Below are 25,450 nucleotides of genomic sequence, written 5' to 3'. Positions count from 1 at the left end.
GAATCCTAAGTGCCTTAGTCTTATTTAGGTAACAATACTATCTAAGAAAAACTCTAGAAGAATTCACAACACATTGCTAACTATAGTTATCTCTGGCAGAGGAAGTAGTATGGGAAAGGCATGGGGAAAATTTTTACTTTGACTTTTTTTCAACTGTGTACTTATGTATAATTTGTGTGTAGAAAATAAAATAATAAATATACGTGATAAAAGTTCGAATATTACAGAAGGACATAAAAAGGATAGGAACAGAATCTCTTTTTCCTACCTACTCTCAAGGTAGGAGTTTAAAAAAATTACAGGGCACTCCTCCTTCAGCCTATATGATGGTTTTGAAATACCATTCAAAAAGAACCAGGACTTCTTAGAGAAATGACTGATTGCAGGTCTTGGGCAGGAAATGTACAGGATGAGCCCGGCACCTCTTATTAATACCACATAGCAAGAAAGTTATGAAGATGACTAGGGCCATGGTAAAAGGACTCATGAACTAACTGGAAGAGGCTTCTACTGACCAAAGACAGAGCAACTTAAGCATCAATATAAAGATAATAACTGTAATGGCTATGATGAAATACATTATGAATGCATAAAGTTCATACTAATATTAAACAAAATGAAAATTAATTGGTCATACTGGGTAGATGATGGCGAACCAACAAATTATTTTAAAAATTGGTAAATCCAGGCAAAGGATCTAGCATTTATTTTAACTTTTTTTTTTTTTTTTTTTTGAGACAGAGTTTTGTTCTTGTTGCCCAGGCTGGAGTGCAATGGTGCGATCTCAGCTCACCACAACCTCCTCCTACAGGGTTAAAGCGATTCTCTGCCTCAGCCTCCCGAGGAGCTGGGATTACAGGCATGCACCACCATGCCCAGCTAATTTTATATTTTTAGTAGAGACAAGGTTTCTCCATGTTGGTCAGGCTGGTCTCAAACTCCCGACCTCAGGTGATCTGCCCGCCTTGGCCTCCCAAAGTGCTGGGATTATAGGCGTGAGTCACTGTGCCCGGCCCTATTCTAACTTTTTAATACAAACTGAGTCTCCAGATCATCAAATAATTGACAAGGAGAAGTTTCTTTTCATAAAAAGTAATCCGGTTAATAAATTAAAACAGAATGATAAAATTCATAATTCCTAATGAATGATCGTACCTAGACATTGGCCACCCACAGTGAGCTTTATCAAAAGGAAAACAACTTGGCCTTAGGTGTGTCCTAATGAAAAAGCACAATCCCACATAAAAAGTTGTTTTGCCAAATACAGGAAAAAGCAAAAACAACAACAACAACAAAAAACTTTGAATCTGATGAAGCCTCCAGGTCCAAAGTCCAATTGGCATGTTAAGCAGTACAAGAGGTTTCCAGTCTATGGACTGCAGGAAATTCTACAGCTTTCTTCACCAAGAAACTGAAAGGGAGAGAAAAAGAGGTAGGTGGAGGGGAACCTTCAGAGACTATCAACCAATCATTATCCGCAGACCTTATTTGGATTTTGATTCAAATATACAAACTGTATAAACAAAACAACTTTTATAACATTTATGAAACAACTGGAAATTTCAACACTGAAAGGATATTTGATGATATTAAAGAACTTGTTTTACTAATTTATAATATTTTACATAACGCTATGAGGATTATGTTTTTTCAAATAGTTCATTCTCTTTTAAAGATATTGAAAAACAGATGAAATAATATTATATCTGGAATATGCTTCAAATAATGTGGGAATAGTTGAGGTATCAAAGCAGATAAATTGGTCACGGATAATTGTTGGAGCCATGTGAGAGAAAATCTATGGGGCTTTATATTATATTATTCTAATTTTGTATATATTAAAATTTTTTTAAGTAAACAAAATCATTAAAGATCATTTTGTCCTGAAAAGGGACATTGTATCACAAGAGGGTCTGTGATACTGACAAACTTGGTAAGGTCATCCTAGCTCCACAGCTGTCCGTGGGGTTGGCGGAGGCCTCTGTTGAACTGCATCAGAGTTCATCTGCTGCCCAGCCCTGCTTGCCTCACTCCTCTCCCCTCATAGGGATGATCCTGAGGGTACTCCCTAAGAGACCACCTATAAGCTCATCTCCACACAGAATCTGTTTCCCAGGGAAGCCCGTCTTCAGCACATGCGTTCTCCAAACCCATCAATTCACCTCCTGAACCCTAGGCTGCCTGACAACATTGCTGCTGCTTCCTATGGAATGCAGACAGGAACATTTCTGAGCCACAAGGAATGTGAATTTTTAAATTCTGATTTAAAAAAACAACAACAACACGTGTATAAGACCTAAAAGTAATGAGTTAATTCAACTCCCTACTGCTACCAAGTTTGTCAGTTGAGGCAAAGAAGCCAGGTATAGTCTGCCTCCTCAGTGGTTAGAGATGGCTTCTCCTCAGGGAGGGGCCATAGCTTGGGTGACGCAGCTTCCTTAGGTAGAGGGCAGTCCCTGAGAGAACCTGGGCTGTGGATGGCTAACACTCACAGCACGCTCTCAGCAGGAGGAGGAACAAGGGCCTCAGGCCAGAAAGAGAGCTGGACTGTGTCCCATCAGGGTCTACCAAAGACAACATTGTTGTCACACCAAATTTACTGCACACCTATCCAAGGATTATTGCTTCTAGGTGAATGACACATAAGAATTAGTCATAAAGGGCAAGTCTTGACATCAAATTCCTGACAATACACCAAACCTATATAATGTGATAAAAGGTTATGTATCATTCATGCTCTTTATACCTATGTGACACTGATAGGTGAGTATCTTATATCTCAGTGCTCCTCAAGTCCCTAAAGTTCCCACAGAGGCAAAAGAGCTCTTTGAATGGTTTCTAATACTATTCTAAAAGTAAAATCACACACTAGGATTTTTATTTTTTATTTTCTCATTCTCTCACCCAGGCTTAAGTGGTACAATCACAGCTCACCACAGCCCTGACCTCCTGGGCTTAAGCAATCCTCCCACTTAGTAGCTAGTAGTCCCAGCTACTAAGCCTCCTGAGTAGCTGGGACTACAGGTGTGTGCCACAATGCCTGACTAATTTTTTGATTTTTTTTTGTAGACACGAGGTCTCACTGTGTTGCCCAGACTGTGCTCGAACTCCTGAGCTGAAGAGAACCTCCTGCCTTGACATCCCAAAGTGCTGGGATTACAGGTATGAACAAACATGGCTGGACTATTCCATCTTTTTATGTTGAAATAGCTTCAAACTGACTGCCAAGTTGCAAGAATAGTACCAATACCTCCTATATACCCTTTACTAGGTTCACAAATTAACATCTTGTCATATTCACTTTATAATTTTCTACATAACTACTATACAATAATCAAAATGAGGAAATTAAACATTTACAAAATGCTGTTATCTAGCCCACAGTCCATATTTAAATTTTACCAATTTTAAATTTTACCAGTTGTCAGAGTAATGTCCTTAATATCAGTAGTTTTCCCTCCGGTCCAGGATCCAGTTCAAGATAGTATCTTGCATTGTGTGGTTATATGTCCTCAGTCTCCTTCAACCCAGCATGTTTCCTCCGTCTTTCCTTACTTTTGTTATCTTGATGCAACTGAAGATTGCAGGCATCTTTGGCGAAAATAAAATAGAAACAACTATATTAGCTTTCTATATTGCAGTCAATCAATTTTCACATAGCAGCTTAAAACAACACATAATTATTATCTCACAGTTCCTGTAGGTAGAGACTTTGGGCAGTTTAGCTGGATATTCTATGAGGCTATAATCAAGGTTTTTAAGAAATCAAAACATTATAATATACAGAAAATAAAAAATATAAACAATACATCCAGAAAGTAAGGAAGTGGCCAAAGAATAATGTCCTGTGAAAAGGACACAGGAGCCAGCTTTAAAGGGCTTTCACAGGCCAAATCTGGGACAATTTGAGCATTAGTAATGGATTATAATTCATTGAACAAAATAGGACTTCATGAGCTCATAGAGATATTAACTAAAAGTTTGATGAAAAGGCAATATTGACATTGTCCGAATGTATCTCTCCACAAAATACTATTTACAAAGGGGGAAAAGAGTAAGTGCACTGGAGAAGCCTGGTGGACACCATTTTCATTAAGTGATTCAAGTTAACATCGCTTGTAGTAGACTAAGGGGTATGGTAAACCACCTCATAGGATGCAATGAGAACACAGCATCACCGTGGCTGACTTTATCGTGTCCCCCTGAAATCCCTGACTCCTAGTATTCACATCCTCATATAATCCCCTCCTCTTGAGTGTGGGTAGGACCTGTGACTTGATTCTAACCAATAAAATAAGGCAAAGGTGATGGGATTCAATAAAATAAGGCAAAGGTGATGGGATGTCACTCCTGTGATTGTGTTACATTATGTAAGGATCTGTCTTGCTGGCAGACTCACTCTAGAGGCTTGTTTTCCTGCTGACTTCGAAAAAGCGAGAGTCCTACAAATACTAGGCAATAAATTCTGCCAATGACCGGAGTAAGCTTCAAAGTGAATCCTTTCCCAGTAGAGCTGGGGAGAGAGACCAACACTCCCCTCCGCCAGGAGCATGTCTCTGATATGTAAACTAACCGGACCAGATCGTTACCTCTTCTATTTGGCTATACACACAAGAGGTAACCCTTCTCTGCTTTAGTCATTCCAAGACCAGATACCAAGCAACTAGAGGACACCTCCATGACTTAGAGCCTATGGAAAATATTCAAACCAGCGAGTCCTAAACAGTTCACCCTGCCTTGCTTTTCCCACGGCCACGTGGCCTGGCTCTCTTCTCACTCCTGCCCCTCTGCCTCCTGGCAACCCCGGAGCTTTCCCCTGAGGCTCTTTGTGGTGTACTGTGCCTCCTGTCTTTAGGATCTGTGGGTACAGTAAACTGCGTTTTCCTGAGCCTCCTCACATGTCCTTTTGTGACCTCACCTGAATGACCATCTCATAAAAGAACACAGAACACCGGCACAAAATATTCCAGAATTATCTCCCATTCTTCTTGTTTCAGCCCTGCAGTCAGTCACTTCTCCAAAGTCCAAAGTGCCTTGGTTTCTTTCACTGGAGAATCGTATTTAGAAAGCAATATCTGGGCACTGTGTGTATTTTACCTATAATGGTATTAACACTGGTGGTAATACTTGTTCTCTTCAGACCAGTTCCCCCAGGTTGGAGGCAACACGGTATAGTGGTTAAGAGGCTCTGGATCTAGACTGCCTGAATTAAAATCCTGGCCACCCTGGAAAATCTGTGAGACCTTGGGAAAGGCAGTTAAGCTCTTACAGTTTTATACCCTGTGTGATAGTGTTTACAATAGCACCTACCTAGAAGGTTGCTGTGGAGCGTAGTAAGATACATGTGTGAAGCTCTTAGACTTATGCCTGGCACTAAGTGATTGCTCAGTAAATATTTGTTGGGTGAATGATTCTTATGTTGATCAGAAGCTCTAACTGAAGAATGAAAATGAGGGGAAAATTCTGCTCCATATCCTTTTAAGACAATAATTAAAATATTGATTTGTCAGGTATCTCATCCTCCTGTGAGACTATCTTCCTTTAAGACTTTAAGAATTCCCTGTAATAATCTTTTTAGCTGTTTTTGACGTATGGACAACCTAGAAGAAATCCCTGTAAAGTATCACATATGTGATCCTAGAAGAAAAAAAAAGTGCTTTCCACTTACACTTGTTTATGTTCTTCCTTCTCCTTCATTAAAAAAAAAAAAGTCAGGAAAGAATTCACACAAGCTTGGTGCCAAACCTGGATGTGTCTCTGTGTCCAGGACTCTGATTCCTAAAAACATCAACTCATTATAGAAGACATCAGGACCATTGAGAAGACAGCCAGGAAATCAGAGGGGGAGAAAGTCAAGAAGGACGAGGCCCCGCAATCCTTATTCCCCTGGTGTCCTCAGGATGGTGAATGAGAACTCTACGAACCTACACCTGCAAAAGAAGATCCAGGGCAATGTAGGGATTCCACATCCTGAGCTTGCTTTGATAAATCTTCTTGCCAGCTATCCCCAGTTCCTGATTTAGTTCCTCTTAGGGACAGCTATTCTGAAGGGTCTCAGCAGAGAAGCTTATTTGGTTTCTATTGGGCAAGGAATAAATGCATTATAAACATTCCAGATAGTGTTTGTGTTTCAAATTGGTTTTTCAGTTGCTTTGCAATTCTTGCTCAGGTTTTTCCTCACCTTCTAAGTCTGAAAAAGTAACTTCCAAATCACGGCGAAGGCATTATTGAAATATCAGGACCTTGTAGAATCTTACAGTCATGTGAAACAGGCCAGGCTAACCGTTTAACCTGAAAGTGGAATGGATTTCCCATCAGGGTTCCCATAGTGAACAACTATGTTTTTGTAACTTAACACAATGAAGGGAGTTGTCACTAGATGATTCAGCTGGTTAGAATCTCAACTCCCTTTCTGGGGAGGAAATCTGAAGCATGGTGTTTGTATTAGAGTCTAGGGTCATGCTTATTTGGACTTCGGTTCTACCGCATCAAAGCCAGTCAGAGACTATGAACAGGGAGGGGGAAAGAAGGTCAACTGTCCACCTGGGCCAGAAGAGCAAGCAGTGTAGCCAAACCAAATCTGTCACATTTTTGGGGGTGTCTTTCTAATACATATGCTGCTCACTTGTTCTCTCTCTTTCTGTCTCTCTGTCTCTCTCTCTCTCTCTCACACACACACGCGTGCGCGCGCACACACACACACACACACGTTTCAACTCTCCACTGCTGTAAAGCTGTTCCTGGTAAAATTCCCTAGGGCAAAATCAACTGTAATTTGAGTTTTCAGCTCACTTAGTATCAGTGGGAAATTTGCCATGTTGGACTTTGACAGCCACAAAAACCAGTCTGACTTGAGAGTGGCGAGGCCATGAGGTCTAGGTGTAGTATGAACTCACCAACTTGGAATGATTACTTGGAGAATACTCACACTGCCTCTTATTTAGGCTTTGGTCCAAGTCTCTGAGAGTACTGAAGTCACAGAAATGACCAAACAAATGTATAGTAGGAAACTTTTTAATTCAGAACTCAACCACAAAAAAATGCTCCTCTGTCACCAGGGATCCCTGGAAAATGGTGTCTAAAAATCAGCTCTGAGCAAACCATCCTCAGTTCTTGTCCTTGTAGCATCTTCAACTCCCAACTGATGGAAGTCTCACTGGTCTGAACTTCAAATGGTATGAAAGCAGGAGTGGAGAGTTCCACCCCAACCTTTCTGCAAAAAAGCAAGCATATTTTATATAAGGTCAAAAGGCCATGTGAGGCAGGAGAATAGAGTCTGGAAACAGGGAACCTAAGGCTTTTCACATCGACTTCCTAGAACTAAATTGCAAGGAAAACCCTAACTTTCCATTACTCAGTAACAAAAGGACCAGAGGCTACTCCCTTTGACCTTTCCTGCGTGGCAGATGGGAAATTGGCTGTAAGCGACAAATCAGACTGATTGCTGGTACAGTCTTTGTTTGCAACTTAGTAACTTCTTTCCAGACTCTGGATGGTCTGATTGTGGCTCTGATCAGACTGATCATGGGCGGAGTCTTCAGTTTGTATAGAAGTATAACTATGTAACTTCACCCTACCCTCTGGTTGCTTTTTGAAATCAATTAGATGTTTGCAGGGGAGTGTGACCTTTGTAACTTCACTTCATCCTCTGGTTGGCTGCTGTCTGCAGCCAATCAGACTGATTTCAGGCTACCACATCATTTATATGAAGTGAGCATGAAGTAGCCGATGAGAAACTTTCAGGGGGTATTTGGACCCAAGAAGGTTCTATATTCGGGCCCTTGAGCTGCAGCTTGGGCCCACTTCCACACTGTGGAGTGTACTTTCATTTTCAATAAATCCCTGCTTTTCTTCTTTTGTTGCTTCATTCTTTGCTTTGCTGGGCGTTTTGTCCAATTCTTTGCTCAAAATGCCGAGAACCTGGACAACTTGCAATCGTGACCAGTGACACAGGTAGGGAAATACTTTTATAAGTTAGACCAGGGTAAAGGAAATGAAAATAGGCTTTATTATTTCTCTCCTCTACTGAATCTAGACAATTCTTTTAAAAATTTTTAATTTCACACATCTCTTGTTTGTTGATAGTTCTATTTTGCTACAATAAAACCAAGTTTGTAGAACAGGAGCTGTAGCTTTAATTTTGAGACATCAGGTTAACCTTGAAATCATTCGTCAAATTAAAGTAGAATCCAAGTGATTAATGTCTCAAAGTTATGTTATTTAGAAATGCCAAAGAAACAGTCCCCAAATCTGATCAACATTGTAGTAAAATCCGCCCAGTGTGTGAAGGAAAGAGCGTGGGTATGTGAGTCAGGGAGCCCTGCGTAGGAGGAATCCAGGCCTAATTACTCACCAGCCTTGTGACTTTGGCCTGCATGCTTAACCCAGAGGAGCTTCAGTTTCCTCACCTGTAAACAGCTTTGCACAAGGGAGCTGTAAAGTTAAATTACAGCATCAGAGTGACTTGCATGTGCCTACTCTCCTTCCACTCCACACTCCCCTTCCCCTAAATGCACAGAAAGTGGGTACGTATTACCCAGGAACCCTGAACAGGTTTGTCATTCTCCCCAAAGGCAGCTGTGATCTGGGGAAGGAGGCCAGCATGAGAGAACTTGCCACTTTTCCCAGGGAGGACCTGGTGTCTCATCAGACAGAGAGAGGAACTGGAAGTGGCCTGCTACTTCTCCTATCTCACAAAGAACCACTTGGTGAACCAGGTTCAAAAGGTGCAAACACATTAATTCATCAGTTTAAATTTTTTAGGGTTTTTTATTTTAATCAATGATTTTTCTTCTCAACTGAAATGAACCTTGCTGGACTTGTGTAGCCTCATGTATAAAACTAGAAAGTTGGGCCACCTACATCAGTGAACTTCAACTCTGCTTGTGCACTGGAGTCATTTGAGGGACTTACTTAAAATGCAGATTCTTGGCCTCACCCATAGACATTGTTTCCCTTGGGCTGAATCAGGGTGTGTCACTTTAGACCATAGACCATTTTCTGTTGAAAGTCAAATGGTCTTTGAAGCCCTCCACATCTCACATGCCAGGCTCTAATTATTCAACCCAAGGAAATGATACTCAAATCAGAACATGAGAGTCCTTCCCCCTTCAAGTATTTGTGCACTAGATGTCCTAGGTGCCCTGGATGCCATCAGCTCACTCATTCAACAGGAAGTCAGACCAGCCCTTCTGGGTAGCTAGCCATCAGGAAGGGAGACCCAGAGCCACATCTTGAGCTTCAGACCATAGGGCAGGCACCCCAGGAGGTGTCTTGTCTGAAAATGGCAACTGAGACCTGGGAGAGTTCTTGGCTTAATGAGCCATCAGCTGAGCAATGTTGAACTAAAATTACCAGATAGAGATCGGGAATTGGTGATTAATTCTGGTTTAATTGGGCCAACAGAGCTTATTTTTTAGCCCAATAATAATTTGAGCTATAACCTAAAGTGAGGGGAAAGCCAGGAAGCTGTGTGTAAGGTGGTTTTACACTGCTCCCTGCCTCTGCATCTCTTTACTGTGGTTGTCTACCCTGATTATAGTTCCAAATAAAGGACAGCAACTGGCTTCCCTGCCTGGTCCCACACTCACCTTTTCCTGAGAACGACTTCTCCTCCATGTACCTGGTTGCAGGGATGGCTCCCAGCAGCCAAGTTTATGCAGGCCCCACAGGCATGGGCGCCTGGTCCCACAGGCATGGGCACCTGACCCCACAGGCATGGGCACCTGGCCTGGTCTTGTCCAATGCATGTCCCCTCTCTCACAATCTGGACTTGGGATGAATCTTTTGAACTGAGAAAACCATAAACTTCAGAATTGTCAGTAGCCATATTTTTTGTGTGTGAACTGAGAACCAGAGACAATGAGACTGCACTAAGAATAATAAAGTATATGGATAGAAAGAGTCAAAAATGCAAAATGTGGAGTAGGACATTCAGAATTTTCAGACCTTTGTTGCCCTATCCATGAGTTCCATCATCCTATCTGCATCTCCACCTTTGAAGTTTGTAATTAATGCCCCTTTGTTTTAGGTAACTCAACTGGCTTCTGTTACTATAATCAGAAGGTGCTAATGAGCATGGTTACTATATAGGAATCATTACATTTGTCATGTTCAAATGACTAAGAACCTACAAGGAAGGAGAAACACATGTGGAAAAACACAACTAGGGTGCAGGAGATCTGAGTTCAAATCTTCCTCCTAGAATCCCACAACCACATAGAATCATAGACTGTTTATGTTAATTCTTAAAGGTAACCCAGTTCCACTGCAAACTAGCTAGATGACCTTGGGAAGAGTTTTTAACCCCTGTGGGATTAACTATAAAATGGCCACAATGATTCCATTCACTCTATTGAGGCTTCTTTCAGCATGAAAATCTATGCTTATATAGCACTTGATATAAGCAAAAGGAGTTTCCCCTGGAATTATTCTTCAAGCCACATTCTATGCATGAAAACGTTGAAAGAGCTAACCCTAAGAAGCATATACCAGTTGCTTATGTTAATGATAGGTAAAATTGAACATTTTCTAATTTAAATATAGTAAATGTCAATTTTCCCTAACTTTTCATAAGATGTTTTGACTTTGCTTAAATGCAGATAATCTTAGAACTGAACATATTCAACTTCCCTCTTCATCTGAACAAAATTTGGCAAATATTAATTGAGAGCCAACTAAATGCCTGACACCATGCTAGCTGCTGTGCCCTCAAAGAAGAAAATAGAAGGTCCCTGCTCTCTGAGACTTCAGTGAAGGTGGGGAAGCTAAGGAGGATACACACTTGTGCATCGTGGTCAGATCAGGGCTGCCATGGAGGTGTGGTGTGTGTAAGAACAAAGCAGGAGTCATGAGCACGCGGAGGGTGGGGTGGTCGGGGGAAGCAGGCAGGGGTGTGATGAAAGGCATCATGGATGAAGTAACAAGTTCAGTCAGGGTAACAAGGCAGGGGTAGGGTAGGCTGGGCAGGAATAGCAGGGCCTTTCTGGCAGTTTTGGCATATCCAAAACATGGGGCTGAGAACCAGCAGCTCATGCTCTGGAACCTGCAGTTCTGTGATGCAGTAAAAACCACTGCTTCCAAGGGTGTCATGGATTAAGGGTGATTCCAGAAGGGATGAAGGAGCTAGAAATGAGTTTTACTGTAACTGGGGGAAGTCCAGTATTTTAAAATTTATCGGGAAAGATAACAAAGGAATCCAACATATATTGGAGTGATAGAATCCCAGAAAAGTAAATATAATGAATCACAGATAAAGTAGAGACATCTCCTCTGAGAGAGAGGGCTGATACAAATAGTAAATAATCATAAGTAACATTTTTTGAGTGACTGCTAAATGCCAGAATCTTCAAGCTTTACACACATTGACTCAGTTCTGCATACCACAACCCTGTGAGGCAGATTCTATTATTGTCTCAGAGAGGTCTTCTAGTAAGGCCTTCTCCTCCCACCTATTTCCCTTTTCTGCTCTTATCACCATCTAATACCCTCTGTATTTTACTTATTATTTTTTATTTGCCTCCCTCTTTCTGATAGAGTGGATACTCCTTAAAGGCAGGAATTTTGTTGTTTGCTTTGCTTACTGCTATATCCCCAGAACTTACAACACATAGTAGGAATCAATAGATGTTGGTGAATGAATGAATTATAGAAATAGAGGTACACGGTACACAGTGGTTAATAGCTTGCCCCAAATCAAACAACCAGACAGTGGTAGGGCCTGGGAGCAATGGTGTGAGAGGCTGGGAGATCTTGAGCTCACAGAGAGGCATAATGAAATTGAGGGTGGGGAGGCTGGAGCATCAGCCTGGTTAACAAGAGGCTTAAAAACTCATAGATTCACTTATTTTATTCACCCAACTCTTCAATAGTATTTACTGAGCACCTATGATGCACCAGACATGCTCCAGGCACTGGGGAAACAATGGTGGACAAGGCAGAAGGTGTCTGCACTCTGTTGGGAGGGGAGACACCAACAGAAAAGGAAACAAGCAAATACACAGAGTAACTTCAGAGGCTGATAAATTCTGTGATGATAATACAGCAGGGTAACGTGATGGAGCGTAACTGGAGATAGAGGAATATCTTCACTAGATAGGTCTTCAGAGAGGACTTCTTTGACGAAGTCACATATAAGCAGCATCCTGCAGCATGTATGTTTCTTTTTTCTGGGGAGAGGGTTTTATTCCAAGATTTTCAAAAAATCTTTTATTTTTTATTTTAAGATTCTCAAAAACCTTCTAAGAACTACTGATCTAGCCCTGCCCGTTGTCTTATAGATTAGGAAACAGTCCTGGAATGTAAGTGACTGGACTGAGTCCACACAGCTGGAATATAGCAGAGCTGGGGGTCTCACTCCAGGCTTTCTCTTTCCAAGCCCCTCACTCTTCTCCATTCCCTACTGACTTGGAGATGGGGGAAAGAAGACAGAAAGAAATTTAAGCGCTTGAGGGCAAAGCCGTCGTTTTAGTCCATTTTCACACTGCTACAAAGAACTGCCTGAGACTGGGTAATTTATAAAGGAAAGAAGTTTAATTGACTCACAGTTCTGCATGGTTGGGGAAGTCTCAGGAAACTTTCAATTATAGTGGAAGGTGAAGGAGAAGCAAGACACTTCTTTACAAGGCAGCAGGAAAGAGAAGTGTCGAGAAAAGGGGGAAGAGCTCCTTATAAAACTGTCAGATCTCATGAGACCTCATTATCACAAGAATAGCGTGGGGGAAACTGCCCCCATGATTCAGTTCCCTCCCCCAGTCTCTCACTTGACATGTGGGGATTACGGGGATTACAATTCAAGATGAGATTTGGGTGGGGACACAAAGCCTAACCGTATCAGTCGTTTAAGAATCAGTTTTCCCCGTTTTGGCCCCAGGTGGGATAGATAAGCAGAGAGTGGGGTTGCAATGATTACGCTTCAACAAAGGATGCTGTCATTCACCCACAGGGCCCAGGCTCTGTCACCAGTGGAATTCTGTCTCCAAGCCATCAGGCTGAACACAGGTTCCCTATTGTTGGACACATGGTGGTGACCCAGTGGCGCTCTTGTGAGGATTTGCCTGCCTCTGCCTGAGCACCTGGGTGGTTCCAGGCTTCCCGACTCCACTGATTTATTTCCTCAGGCCATCCTGGATCCTGGCTTCACCCCTGTTAGTGTGCTGAGGCCACACTTCTTGGGCCCTCCTCTGGTCCCATGCCATGTCATTAACCACAGCTGGTCTCCTCAAATTTGGTATGTGTCCCACGCTCTAGTTTCGGGCCAAATCCTTCAGACTCTAGATTCACGAACCTCATTCACCTTCTCTAAGCTAAAGCCTCCCTACCTTGGGCCTTTTCTATTTTCTGTACTCTCTATCCTGTCCTGGTGACCAGGCCCTCCAGTCTTGGCCCCACCCAACCACCCTGTCCACCTCCCACCGCCATCCATTGGCTGGTGCAATCTGCTGTTCAAGGCTTAAATTTATTCAGTGCCCAGCCCCTCCTTCTGCAAGGTAACCACATAGAAAGTTAGTCTAACACCCCTTATCTGCCCTGTGTGGGGAGCCTGTGGAAGCTGGTCTCAGGATCTGGCTGGGTAAACCATCTGTTTACCTCTGTGTGGGTTTTGACAGTCCTAGTCAGTTCTGTTTCTCTGAACCTTGTTTCTCCACTCTGCTTGCCAAGTCCCTTTCTCTTACTTTTTTCTCCCCCTCCCTCCTTCCCTCCCTCCCTCCCTCCCTCCTTCCTTCCTTCTTTCCTCCCTCCCTCCCTCCCTTTCTTCCTTCCTCCCTTCCTCCCTCCCTCCTTCCTTCCCTCCCTCCCTCCCTCTCTTCTTTCCTTCCTCCTTTCCTCTTTCCCTCTCATTCTCTTCCTCCCCCTCTCTTCTTCCTCTTTTTACTTTTGTCCCATGCTTTAAGCCTTCCTTGGCCCTTCCTGGCATAGCTTTTCCTGACAGCAACACTCAATAATTTTTAAAAAGCATCTGAGCCCTTTGTGCTGACTGATGCCACCTTTGTTGTGCAGATTTGTTTTAAGGGCAGATATCCAGGGAGGCTGAGCACTGAAATCCGTCCTGCAGAGCTTGCTGTAGGCAGAGTAAAGAAGTTTGCTTTGTAGTTTCCCCAACAGCCTCCTCAAATCCATGGGTGATGTCTCAGACACCTTGTATTTAATAGGCAAGGAAATGAGCTCAGGATATTTGCCCCAGGTTGTAAATTAAATCAGCGCAAAGGTAGAAATGAACACAGAGCTCTCAGACTGGAAGCTGTCCAAACAGCTGCATGGAGCAGGGGCACGGCCCACTGTCTTTCAAAGCCTCAACCAGGGCTGTCGCATCTCAGACACTTGGCAGTTACTGGAAAGTCATGTTAGGCTTTCCTGTTGATTCTTTATCTTGTGGAGGAGTTGCACAGTCAATGCCTTGTTCAAGATTAATCATTTTCCCTGTTGCCTATAACTGAGGCTGTTTCTCACGTCCTGCCCCTGGTTTTGCCTGTCCCAAGGATTTCGTCTGAAGGGCGGGACATTCCCCCTGCCTCTTCGCACCACAGCCAGAGCCTGCCATTAGGACCAATGAAAGCAAAGTACCTCATCCACTCAGTGACTAAGAATCGCAGTATTTAAGAGGTAGCAGGAATGGGCTGAGAGTGGTGTTTGGTTTCTCCACCAGAAGGGCACACTTTCATCTAATTTGGGGTATCACTGAGCTGAAGACAAAGAGAAAGGGGAGAAAACCTAGCAGACCACCATGTGCTACGGGAAGTGTGCACGATGCATCGGACATTCTCTGGTGGGGCTCGCCCTCCTGTGCATTATAGCTAATATTTTGCTTTACTTTCCCAATGGGGAAACAAAGTATGCCTCCGAAAACCACCTCAGCCGCTTCGTGTGGTTCTTTTCTGGCATCGTAGGAGGGGGCCTGCTGGTAAGTCATTCAGGATTATTACTGAATTCTCTCCTGTTTCCTAGATGTTTTCATTATGTATTTTCATGGAAAGTTTTTTGTAATGTATATTTCCGAATCAAGGGACTTTTTTGTTGTTCATTCCTTTGAAAGCAGATTATACAAAAGCGAGGTAAGTACAGTATAGCCTAGTAATTTTATTAGATGTTGTTTTACAAAACCCTCTTTCAACTAAAAGTGAACTGCCTTTTTGCTAAACTCTATGGGTAGGAAACAGATATTCGCTCTTAAATCAGATTTGAGAGACTATAGAGTTTCTGCTAGAGCGGGTAGTCATTTAACATTTGCTCTGGGGAGCTGGGAGGGGTTGGCTGGTTCTCTGCCTAAATCAACACTTTTGAATCCAAATTCTCTGCTGTTTCTTTTCAGCCATCTGTGATAGGGAAAAATAATGCATTGTGAGTGCACTGCTATTTTAAAAGAACTCTAAGTTTCTCCTTTATGTAAGGCTGGGGTGTGGTATCTTGGAAAAACCCTACAGTTAGCAGCAGGTCGGTGTCTGAAGCTAACAGTGGAATGTGTTGTTTTTTCCAAGATTTGTTTTTGATTGAAGTGAAAGGAAATTCCCTGCCAACCTGGGAGCTGAAAGCATTAGCTTCAACCACAGCATGGAAAGAATGTGAACAAACTTAAGTTTGCTACTTTAAAGTACTGGGATTAAAAATTTTAAAGAGAAATTTTATGGAATGGTACCATACATGATACATTTTCTTAATCAAGTAAAAGATACTAAAACGTTTAAACCTAATACACTGATTATAGCATGGCAAATCTGCCTTAAATTATCTATTTAATGAGATGTTATTTAATTTTATTTTATTTAATGAGATGGGGTTTCACCATGTTGCCCAGGCTGGTCTTGAACTCATGGGCCCAAGTGATCCTCCTACCTTGGCCTCCCAAAGTGCTGGGATTACAGGCATGAGCCACCGTGCCCGTCTGCCTCAGATTTAAGCATTATTATCTTGTTAACATGACTATTTGTCTTAAACATAACATCACACTTAAGTTTCTTTCGATCTTGAACCTGAAGTATTTCATGCTTACTTTATCTTAAGAGCTTAATAATGTTAAGTTAGAACTATGCATTTGTATAATAAAGGAAGCAGTTCATATTTATTATATATAGCTTTCATGTCTCCCATTTACAAAAAAGTTTCAGTTATTCTATTAAAGATTTGTTGGTATCTTCTGCATTTTACAAGGGGAAAAAATCAGATTTAAAAAAAGGGTTTACTATTTCCAAAACGGAATTTGTATCTGGGACTGTATGACAAACTCTTGTGGAATAAACACATTTATAGTTTATTATTTTACTCCTCCCACGTTACACCCTCACCCTAAAAAATGCTTTGACAGATTACTTGAAAACAAGCAGATATGACATTTAGATGTTTTTTTTTTTTCTCCTCAGAGGCTTACATTCTTTGAGATACTTGGTCAACTTAATCAAAGCCAGTTAACATCATTAGAAATAAATATATTTTACCAAGAGATGCCTAACCCAACCCATATGAGCCTGGGCAAGTCAATGACTTGACTTTGTTTGTTTCCTAACCAGATGCTCCTGCCAGCATTTGTCTTCATTGGGCTGGAACAGGATGACTGCTGTGGCTGCTGTGGCCATGAAAACTGTGGCAAACGATGTGCGGTAGGTCCTCCTGCCTTGGTGGTGAAAATGGCTCCTGAGATGTAGCTGTGGCACTCTGTGGCTCACTTCCTGTGTTTCTCCTTTTCCCTAGATGCTTTCTTCTGTACTGGCTGCTCTCATTGGAATTGCAGGATCTGGCTACTGTGTCATTGTGGCAGCCCTTGGCTTGGCAGAAGGACCACTATGTCTTGATTCCTTCGGCCAGTGGAACTACACCTTTGCCAGCACCGAGGGCCAGTACGTAATTATTCTCTACATGGCTACACATTTTTATCCACCACATATATATAGTGGCAGCTCCATCAAACCAGATAGGCATCCACTTATCCATCCATCCACCCACCTAGCCACTGTTTATTCTCACTGACTCAGGCATGGTTTAGGCAATAGGTATCCAAGGATGGATGCCCAGTCCCTGACCTAAACAAGTTCTAAATGCTTCTTCTCTTTTCTTTCTTTTTTTTTTTTTTTTTTTTCCCAGAGACAGGGTCTCGGTCTGTCACCCAGGTCAGAATGCAGTGGCACAATCATAGCTTACTGCAGCCTCTAACTCCTGAGCTCAAGCAATATTCCTTCCTCAGCTTCCCAATACAAAGTGCTTTTGAATAGAATCAGTAATTCCGTCCTCATAATAACCCTATGAAGTGACTTCCTATTTTAAAGATGAGGAAACGAAATCCCAGAGAGATGAAGTAACTCATCCAAGGTCACGTTGCCAGAAAGTGGCGGTTAGCATTTGAACCCAGGCAGTCTAGATGTAGAGTTTGTGTTCGCACAGTGCATCTCAATTACTTCATACATTATACCAGAGCAATTGGCTGATTACGTGTAATACATTTTACTATTTTATAAGAAAGTATTATAGAATCCATATATAATAAGAATGGCAACTATATGAATTTAACCCAAACCCAGGGCAAATCATGCCCTTACCCCTATACACACATAGACTCATATAAAACATATGAACTATGTACAATGCTCCCATTTTTAGTTACTAAGCTATATAAGTAAGGCCTATTCACAATTGTAATATCAGGATAATTCGTGCTGTTCCGCCATTCTATGTTGATACTAATTTTTTCTATCAGTTATCAAGAACAGAAACAGCACAGCTGATAGAAACGGATGTATGTGGTGATGAATGAATGACATGTTTCTTTGAGCAGGAGTTGATTCTGAGTTTACCTTTTCCCTACTCAACTTTCTGAAGTGAATTTTGAAAGGTTTAGTTTTGAGATTCATGATTAAAAATAATATTAATAACGAATTATATTATCAAGAGTGTTTGTCCCCATGAATTTAAAGGATGTAGTGAGGATATACGAATCTCATAAATTTAGCATAGTTATGAGATCATGAATTTGAATTACCTGGGTTCAATTCCAGCTCTGCACTTACCTACAGGAAAAGGTGAACTGAGCTCTCTGCATCTCAGTTGAGTAACTCAATTGCGATTGTCATGAGAATTAATGAAATAATATGTAAAATGTTCCCCACAGAGGCTGCCACATCGTGAGCAACTGCCACTGTTAACTGTTAGTATTATCCACTACCTTACAATAAACATAACCCAATGGTAGCCTTTGAAGAAAAATTGATACTTACAGAAGTTTGAAATTTTGGTGTTCAAAACTGTGATCAATCATGACTCAGCTTTTATCAGAATATACTGGATGTACTAGTAGAAAATGACTATTCACATATGTACAAACATACAAAACTATTGCACAAACATACTTCTAAGAAAAGTCATGACTTATGCAGCCATAAAGCAGGAAGCGGTGGTAGTATTGCTAAATGGTTTTTATAGCTATTTGACTGTTTGCCCCTCCCATTATCCACCGTGGATTCTACAAGAAACCTTCCTTCTGTTCTACGTCATTCTTCATTTAAAACTGTCCAAGGATTTCAATATGGGAAATAACTAACAGTCACAAGCCACAGGTTAGTTGCCCGGGAGCCAGGTAGAGCCAAAGAATTTTTTTTACATTGCGACCTGAAAGTACAGATTTTTGTTCTGCTGACATGCAGCAAGTCAGAGCCACAAAGACAGAACTGTTTTTGAAATGAACAACTATAATCTCTGATTGGCTCAATGAACTATTCTAAAGTTAGGTCTCAAATTCCAAGCCCCTTTGTTCTGTTGTGGCAGGAAGTCGTGATAAGAAAAGAATTATACCGGGCCTCTTTGTGGAATCAAGTCAAACCTTGATTTTCCCACATGATTATATTATATTTCGTTAAGAATCCAAATACTCTGTAGCAAAGGCTGAAATTCTAGGAGAGCTATCAGAAGTAGAATTCATCCTGGAAGAATATCCAGGTATTTATAAAATTGACTAAATCCTATAATCTATAGTCAGGTATCACCTCAGTATGGTTTGCTGATATTTCACCAAGTAACTTCATGTTGTTATTTATCATTCAACTGCTTTTAAAATGTGTTGAGGGGCTATTGTGTGTCAGATACTATGCTAGCGGCTGGATATACAATGATGAATAGATCTGGCTCCTACCTTCATGGAGCTCAGCCTTATTGAATAGATGTATAATCAGGTGTTCTCCCTGGACTAGGTTAGGTGCCCTTCCTCTGTGGCTCTTCCATATTTTGTTTACTGATCAGCATATCTGTTGCATTGAGATTACTTGTGACTTGTCTCTTCCTTTAGAAGCCATGCTCTTTCAGGACAGAACCCGTGCCCTGTGCTCCATTATATCCCCAGCTCTGGCTCAGTGTCAGACTCACACTGTGTGCTCAATAATCTTTGTTGAATGAGCGAATGCAGTGTGCTACCTGCTATTATGGACCCTTGGGCACAGCATCATGAAAGTGAAGAGGCATCAGCCAGGCGTGGTGGTTCACGCCTATAATCCCAGCACTTTGGGAGGCTGAGGCAGGAGAATGGCTTGAACCTGGGGGGTAGAGGTTGCAATGAGCCAAGATCGCGCGATTGCACTCCAGCCTGGGCAACAGAGTGAGACTCTGTCTCAAAAAAAAGTAAAGAGCTATCAAATTAGTTAGGTTTAATCCCCCTGTGCTTCATGTTGCAAATTAATTTATTCCTTAAAAGCAAAAAATAGCTTTGTTCCAAAGGTCTCAATTGAAAAATTCTAGCATATTAAGCATATTAAATCTCCAAACTTGCCAGAATTTGGATAATTTTCAAAAGTAACAAATTGAGATGTAATAAAATGATCTAAATTAATATTTTAAAGTTAAAAACAAACTAGCCTAAAGAGATTGTATTTTCTAAGTATTCACTCAATATTGAATACAAATACCCATCTTTATACCAATAACAACAATAAAATTAGAAAACAGTTTTAAAAAACACCTATAATTACGTTAGCACATGAATTATTTTCATTTTTCCACATTTGCTCATAGGTTACTTCCATACACATACATGAATTTTACCTAGCTTTAAACACAGCATAAATACAGTTCTGCGTTTTTATTTTTGTTTATAAGAATTCAGATGTCTGTTAGGGAATATAAACATCATTATAAGGTGAGAATTTCTGACCATGTAATCCTAGATTAGAGTCAAAAATTATAAATTGGCCGGGCGCGGTGGCTCACGCCTGTAATCCCAGCACTTTGGGAGGCCGAGGCGGGTGGATCACAAGGTCAGGGAATCGAGACCATCCTGGCTAACACGGTGAAACCCCGTCTCTACTAAAAATACAAAAAATTAGCCGGGCGTGGTGGCGGCGCCTGTGGTCCCAGCTACTCGGGAGGCTGAGGCAGGAGAATGGCGTGAACCCGCGGGGCGGAGCTTGCAGTGAGCCGAGATCGCGCCACTGCACTCCAGCCTGGGCGACAGAGCGAGACTCCATCTCAAAAAAAAAAAAAAAAAAAAAAAAAAAAATTATAAATTATAATTTTATGTTTATCATTAGAGTAGGATCTGGGCTAGATTCCTCCATTTTATGGAATGACATGCATTGGAAGAAACTTACACAGGATATTGAAAAATTCATTCTTTTTTTTCTGAATGAAAAACCACCAAACAAAAGTAGTTTACGAAGTATCCCCTAAGTATGGCCATGTGTCAGAAGTTTCTCTTTTTACCCACAGGTACCTTCTGGATACCTCCACATGGTCCCAGTGCACTGAACCCAAGCACATTGTGGAATGGAATGTATCTCTGTTTTCTATCCTCTTGGCTCTTGGTGGAATTGAATTCATCTTGTGTCTTATTCAAGTAATAAATGGAGTGCTTGGAGGCATATGTGGCTTTTGCTGCTCTCGCCAACAGGTAAGAACCTGCATAAAAATGTCGTAGTCTGGCCCTGGTGTTAATATACCGTTGTTTTCATCATAAAGAAAAAGGCAAAACCAAACATGCTCGACCTACCAGCATTTATTCTGGTATCATCTTTGTAGCAACACAATTATAGCATTCGCTTCAGCTGTCAGGAACAAGCTTCCTCGAGCCTCACAGTCACAGGATTGTCTTAGTTCTTTGCAGTTGGTTCTATGCACACAGGAACACGCTGCCCATAGACACAGCGCTCCCTTCAGGATCTAATTCACTGCTTCTGCTTTCGCTGCAGAGACAGAAAAAAAGCGATGTCTACTCTTTGTTTGCTGTCATATTCCCAACTAGTATACATAAGTAATAGCCAACCATTCTATGCAACAGGCACTATAGTAAACCCATTTTTCAGATAAGACTATGACTCAAATATTAAGCAATAGGCTTAAGATCACCTACTCAGGAAATGACAGGCTTCAAACCTTGAGTCATTTTATGCAAAAGCTCCTACATTTAACCTTTATTCCACACTTGCTGTTCTCCTGGATTTTCTGCAATTCCTTCCTAATAAGGAGTCATAAAAATGCCTAAGCAGTAAGTATGGAGAATCACTAGCAGCCTTTGAACAGCAGCTCATGAAAACCCTTTCGTTGTGAAAGAAAACCAGGAAGCACTTGTTTCCTGATATGATTTAGGAGAAAAAAAATGCATTTGTTTGTAGCAGTGAAAGTTCTTGTTTCTATATCCTCCTAAAATATATATATTATTGAATTGATGTCAGTCCAGCTTTGATCCTATCTCTGAGAGGGTTATTTTATGTCTTATATTTTTCAAACCAATTACTCCTCTGGTGCCAGATCTGTTAATTTTCTTTTAAAAATAAGACGAAAACATAATGAAAATTAAAAGTCCATTGCCACCATGAAAAACTTTGCTGAAAATAAAAGGAAACTTTCTGTAATTTTGGGGGAAAGTTAAAATGAAATCTAGTCTTCCTCATCAGGCACGTATAGCAAGATTAATAATTTCTTTGGCAAATTTCCAAGAAAATAAGGGAGTGGGAAACCTTCAATATGGAGCTTTTTTCAAGCAATATGGTTGGGGAACGGCAGAGAAGTATCCTCTGGGGATTGCTGTAATGCAGCTTACCTTTAGCCTTGAATTTCATACAAGGCAGAGTTCAAACTAAGTGATTACTTGTACTAAATGCACTCACTTAGTACATTTTGGGGACAAGCATAAAGAGCCGATGACCAAAATGGCTGAAGTGATTTGGCAGGGAGTGATACTCTCCTCTGATCTGGGGTAGTAAATACACTGGGTTTCCCAGCTGAGTTGCTGTAGGGATGGCTTCTTCCCAGATACTACAGGGAAGATCTGTTACCTTTGTTTATAGGACAAAAGACACTTTCAAAGGGCAGAGCTTTGCATGTAGAAGAGTCAGGTCTATAACTCGGTAGCATTTAACTTGAAAGGTTACCCACATTGAGCTCATATCGGTGTGAAACTTCCATGGCATTATCTTTTAAATCCCTAAGATTAAAACCCTACACAAATGGACTCAAAGCAATGCAGCATCAGTATCCTGCAGTTTCCATGGGCCCTTTCTGTGGCTTTTACTCATGGAGGACGAGGGATCCGGTTTTGTTTAGGAAACATTTCGTGAGCATTGTCTAAGCCCTAAGTATGGTTGGCCTAAGCTTTGCTGAAGCTGAGGTCAGTCTGTTTATGTTTGCTTAAAATAGGAATTTAAAGGACTAAAATGTCATCATTATTTATCCTGATTATAACCTAATGGTATTTTATTTTCTTTACAGCAATATGACTGCTAAAAGAACCACCCCAGGACAGAGCCACAATCTTCCTCTATTTCATTGTAATTTATATATTTTACTTGTATTCATTTGTAAAACTTTGTACTGGTGTAACATACTCCTCATATTCTACTTTTACAAAGGCCTGTAAAGACTGGCATCTTCACAGGATGTCAGTGTTTACATTTAGTAAACTTATGTTTTTTTTTTTTAAGGAATGAGGAAACAAACCACCCTCTGGGGGTAATTTACAGACTGAGTGAGAGTCCTCAGTATATCTGAGATAAACTCTATAATGTTTTGGATAAAAATAACATTCCAATCACTATTGTATATATGTGCATGTATTTTTTAAATTAAAGATGTCTAGTTGCTTTTTATGAGACCAAGAGGGAGAAAATCCGACAACCTGGAAAGATTTTTGTTTTCACTGCTTGTATGATGTTTCCCATTCATACACCTATAAATCTCTAACAAGAGGCCCTTTGAATTGCCTTGTGTTCTGTGAGAAACAAATATTTACTTAGAGCGGAAGGACTGATTGAGAATGTTCCAATCCAAATGAATGCATCAAAACTTACAATGCTGCTAGTTGTTGTGAATACTATGAGATTCAAATTTTTCCAACATATGGAAAGCCTTTTGTCCTCCAAGGACGAGTACTAGGGATCACGTGTTTAAAAAAAGAAAGGCTGAGATGACTGGGCCAGAAGAAAGATGGGAAACTGAATAAAGCAGTTGATCAGCGTCATAGGAACGGGGGAGGAGTGAGGGCAGGAGGACTACGAGGAAATACCTTTAAAACTAACTTGTTTACAACAAAATAAAGTATTCACTACCATTTTGTTGTTTAGTTTCATTGTCCTTAAAGTTCTCTTTTGTTTTTCCCCCTTTTTTGTTCCCAGTTTGCAGGTTATGTGGCCCCTGTTGCTAACGGCTTCCTGTCTTTTGGTTTCTTTATCCTATTCTCTCTCCCTCATCCTCTTTCTCCTCTTCTTTCTCCTGTCTGTAAATTGCCATTGCTGTACCTGTGGGATCATCACCTCAGTTAGGCAGTTGTCCTTTCTACCAGGTGCTGCAGGTATCAGCCTCCCAGGAAGGGTAACAGGCATTTTTCTCCTTACTTACAGGGTTAGGCTCTTTCAAGTGACAGGATTCCCGGACTTATTGGGAATTTTCTATAGAAATGTTCTGTTTTTGGTGTTCATTGGTCTGGACAACAGACAAGCAAATTTACAAAGAAGCATAACCAGTTGTTAGAAAGCAGAGCTCCTCCTGTGGGCAAGCTGCCCTGCAGTGGGCGGCCCCTGATTGAAGATTTCAGCCTATTGTGTACCACGGTCCCTCTGGCAGGCTGGTGAAGCCTACAGACATCTTCGAAGAATAATGTTCATAAATACATAAAATGCATAGAATTATGAAGAAAACCAATACACTGGGATATTTTATGAAAAATTTTTAAAAATGTATAGTGTAGTTGTCTTGACAGCCAGCTCTGTCACTTCAACACCTGGGGACAGACAGCGATAACGTGTGTTCTAACAGCCTTCTAATGAGTGGGTCTAAGAACTATCGTACTTTTTTTTTTTTTCTGAGCAGATTTAGCCAATATGCTAAGCACTTTTATTATTTATTTATTTTTATTTTATTTTATTTAAGATCTGGGATACTGTGCAGAACGTGCAGGTTTGTTATGTAGGTATACATGTGCCATGGTGGTTTGGTCCACCCATCAACCCATCATCAACCACATGCATTAAGTATTTGCCCTCTCTCCCCTTGTCCCCCAACCTCCCTGAGTATCGTACTTTTGAAATACAATTTCAATTAAAATGATATTTCGAGATACCTGCAGCAAATTTAATGTGATATAAAAACATATGCAAATTTTTTATTGTAGATCAAAGTATGATCAGTATTACTGATGCTACTTTGGTTTGTTGCATAGTCATAATTAAAGGAAATATTAAATTTTTGTTATAAGTTAGTAAAAAATGACACTTCTTTCCCATCTAACACCCCACTCCCCCAGATATTTATCCATGGGGTATTTTGGGAGTTCTTGGACACCAGATTAAAAACTCCTGCAACACAGGATCCAAGAACAAAGGCATGACAATCAGTCATAAGCATCATTTTTTCCTAAATCTATCCTCAAAGGAAATGGCAATAATAATTATCAACCATTATCATATTAACAGCAAACATTTCTTGAGTCCCTTCAGTATGTCACTTATTATAATGAGTTTTACACATAATAGTCCACTGAAATCTCTCAACAGCCCTAGAAGGTATTACTTGTCTCTATTTTGTAGACTTAAAGCTCAGTGAGGTTAAGTAATCTGTCCAAGGCCATATCTTTAGCAAATGAAAAAACTGTAGCAAAAAAACCCAAAAAACCAAAAAACCGAAAAAACCGATTTGAGTCTAAGTAGGTGTAACCTGAACTCTGTGTTTTCCCTGCTCCTTTCTTCTGCCTCATCTACCTTCTCTGCCACCAGGGCCCGGGGGCTAGAGTCTTCCTCTTATCCTACACTGGCACTCAGATACTCCACCCGCCTAATGGGGACTTTGGCCCCTGAGAGCCTCAGTCATCCCTATCCTAGAGCCCAAGTTTGAGTGACTCAACATTTCCCCTTGTTTGTGAATCCTTTAATAGTAGACATTGTCATCAAGTTACCTTACACCCTCGTTAAGTTCTGTTTATAGCCTACGCTCCTGGTTTGTAATATTCTAGGCCTTTCAATTTGGCTGGAAACTCCCTCAGGGGCTGTACCAAAAC

At 41.0% G+C, this 25,450-nt stretch overlaps 1 protein-coding gene and 2 long non-coding RNA genes across 6 annotated transcripts; 2 read left to right on the top strand and 1 right to left on the bottom strand.

The window, feature by feature from the left end:
• Positions 1–1,284: 1,284 nt before the first annotated feature.
• On the bottom strand, positions 1,285–4,838 carry LOC105463664 (uncharacterized). Of its 2 annotated transcripts, none has more exons than XR_011619796.1 (3): positions 4,737–4,838; positions 3,419–3,591; positions 1,285–1,411 (listed from the first exon to the last, which is right to left on the bottom strand). It is a non-coding gene; the product is annotated as an uncharacterized lncRNA (long non-coding RNA). The 2 variants fall into 2 exon arrangements; XR_976461.3 differs by lacking the exon at positions 4,737–4,838 and adding an exon at positions 4,400–4,518.
• On the top strand, positions 2,708–23,509 carry LOC105463666 (transmembrane 4 L six family member 1). 3 transcript variants are annotated; one of them, XR_011619795.1, is made up of 6 exons: positions 2,708–2,763; positions 3,070–3,162; positions 16,500–16,589; positions 16,681–16,826; positions 20,674–20,854; positions 22,672–22,806. XR_011619795.1 is itself a non-coding variant. In XM_011710883.3 (5 exons), exons 1-5 carry the CDS (start codon positions 14,723–14,725, stop codon positions 22,684–22,686), a joined length of 609 nt encoding a protein of 202 aa, XP_011709185.1. In that variant the 5' UTR covers positions 14,419–14,722; the 3' UTR covers positions 22,687–23,509. The 3 variants fall into 3 exon arrangements, 2 of the variants coding, with proteins under 2 accessions (XP_011709185.1, XP_011709186.1); XM_011710883.3 differs by lacking the exons at positions 2,708–2,763; positions 3,070–3,162 and adding an exon at positions 14,419–14,899 and having other exon boundaries at positions 22,672–23,509; XM_011710884.3 differs by lacking the exons at positions 2,708–2,763; positions 3,070–3,162 and adding an exon at positions 14,419–14,899 and having other exon boundaries at positions 20,674–20,874; positions 22,672–23,509.
• On the top strand, positions 4,385–6,113 carry LOC105463665 (uncharacterized). The gene is made up of 2 exons (XR_976462.2): positions 4,385–5,256; positions 5,712–6,113. It is a non-coding gene; the product is annotated as an uncharacterized lncRNA (long non-coding RNA).
• Positions 23,510–25,450: the final 1,941 nt, after the last annotated feature.

Source organism: Macaca nemestrina, chromosome 2 (assembly GCF_043159975.1).
Source record: "Macaca nemestrina isolate mMacNem1 chromosome 2, mMacNem.hap1, whole genome shotgun sequence".
Taxonomy (NCBI): Eukaryota; Metazoa; Chordata; class Mammalia; order Primates; family Cercopithecidae; genus Macaca; species Macaca nemestrina.
The sequence above is the reverse complement of the archived record's forward strand: the minus strand, read 5'-3'. Positions and strand labels throughout refer to the sequence as shown.

Excerpts from the sequence above, each read along its gene's own strand:
- LOC105463666 (XM_011710884.3), top strand. The coding sequence starts at position 14,723 with ATGTGCTACGGGAAGTGTGCACGATGCATCGGACATTCTCTGGTGGGG. Across the intron at positions 14,900-16,499 it reads TCGTAGGAGGGGGCCTGCTG|ATGCTCCTGCCAGCATTTGT; the intron begins GTAAGTCATTCA and ends TTTCCTAACCAG. Across the intron at positions 16,590-16,680 it reads ACTGTGGCAAACGATGTGCG|ATGCTTTCTTCTGTACTGGC; the intron begins GTAGGTCCTCCT and ends CCTTTTCCCTAG.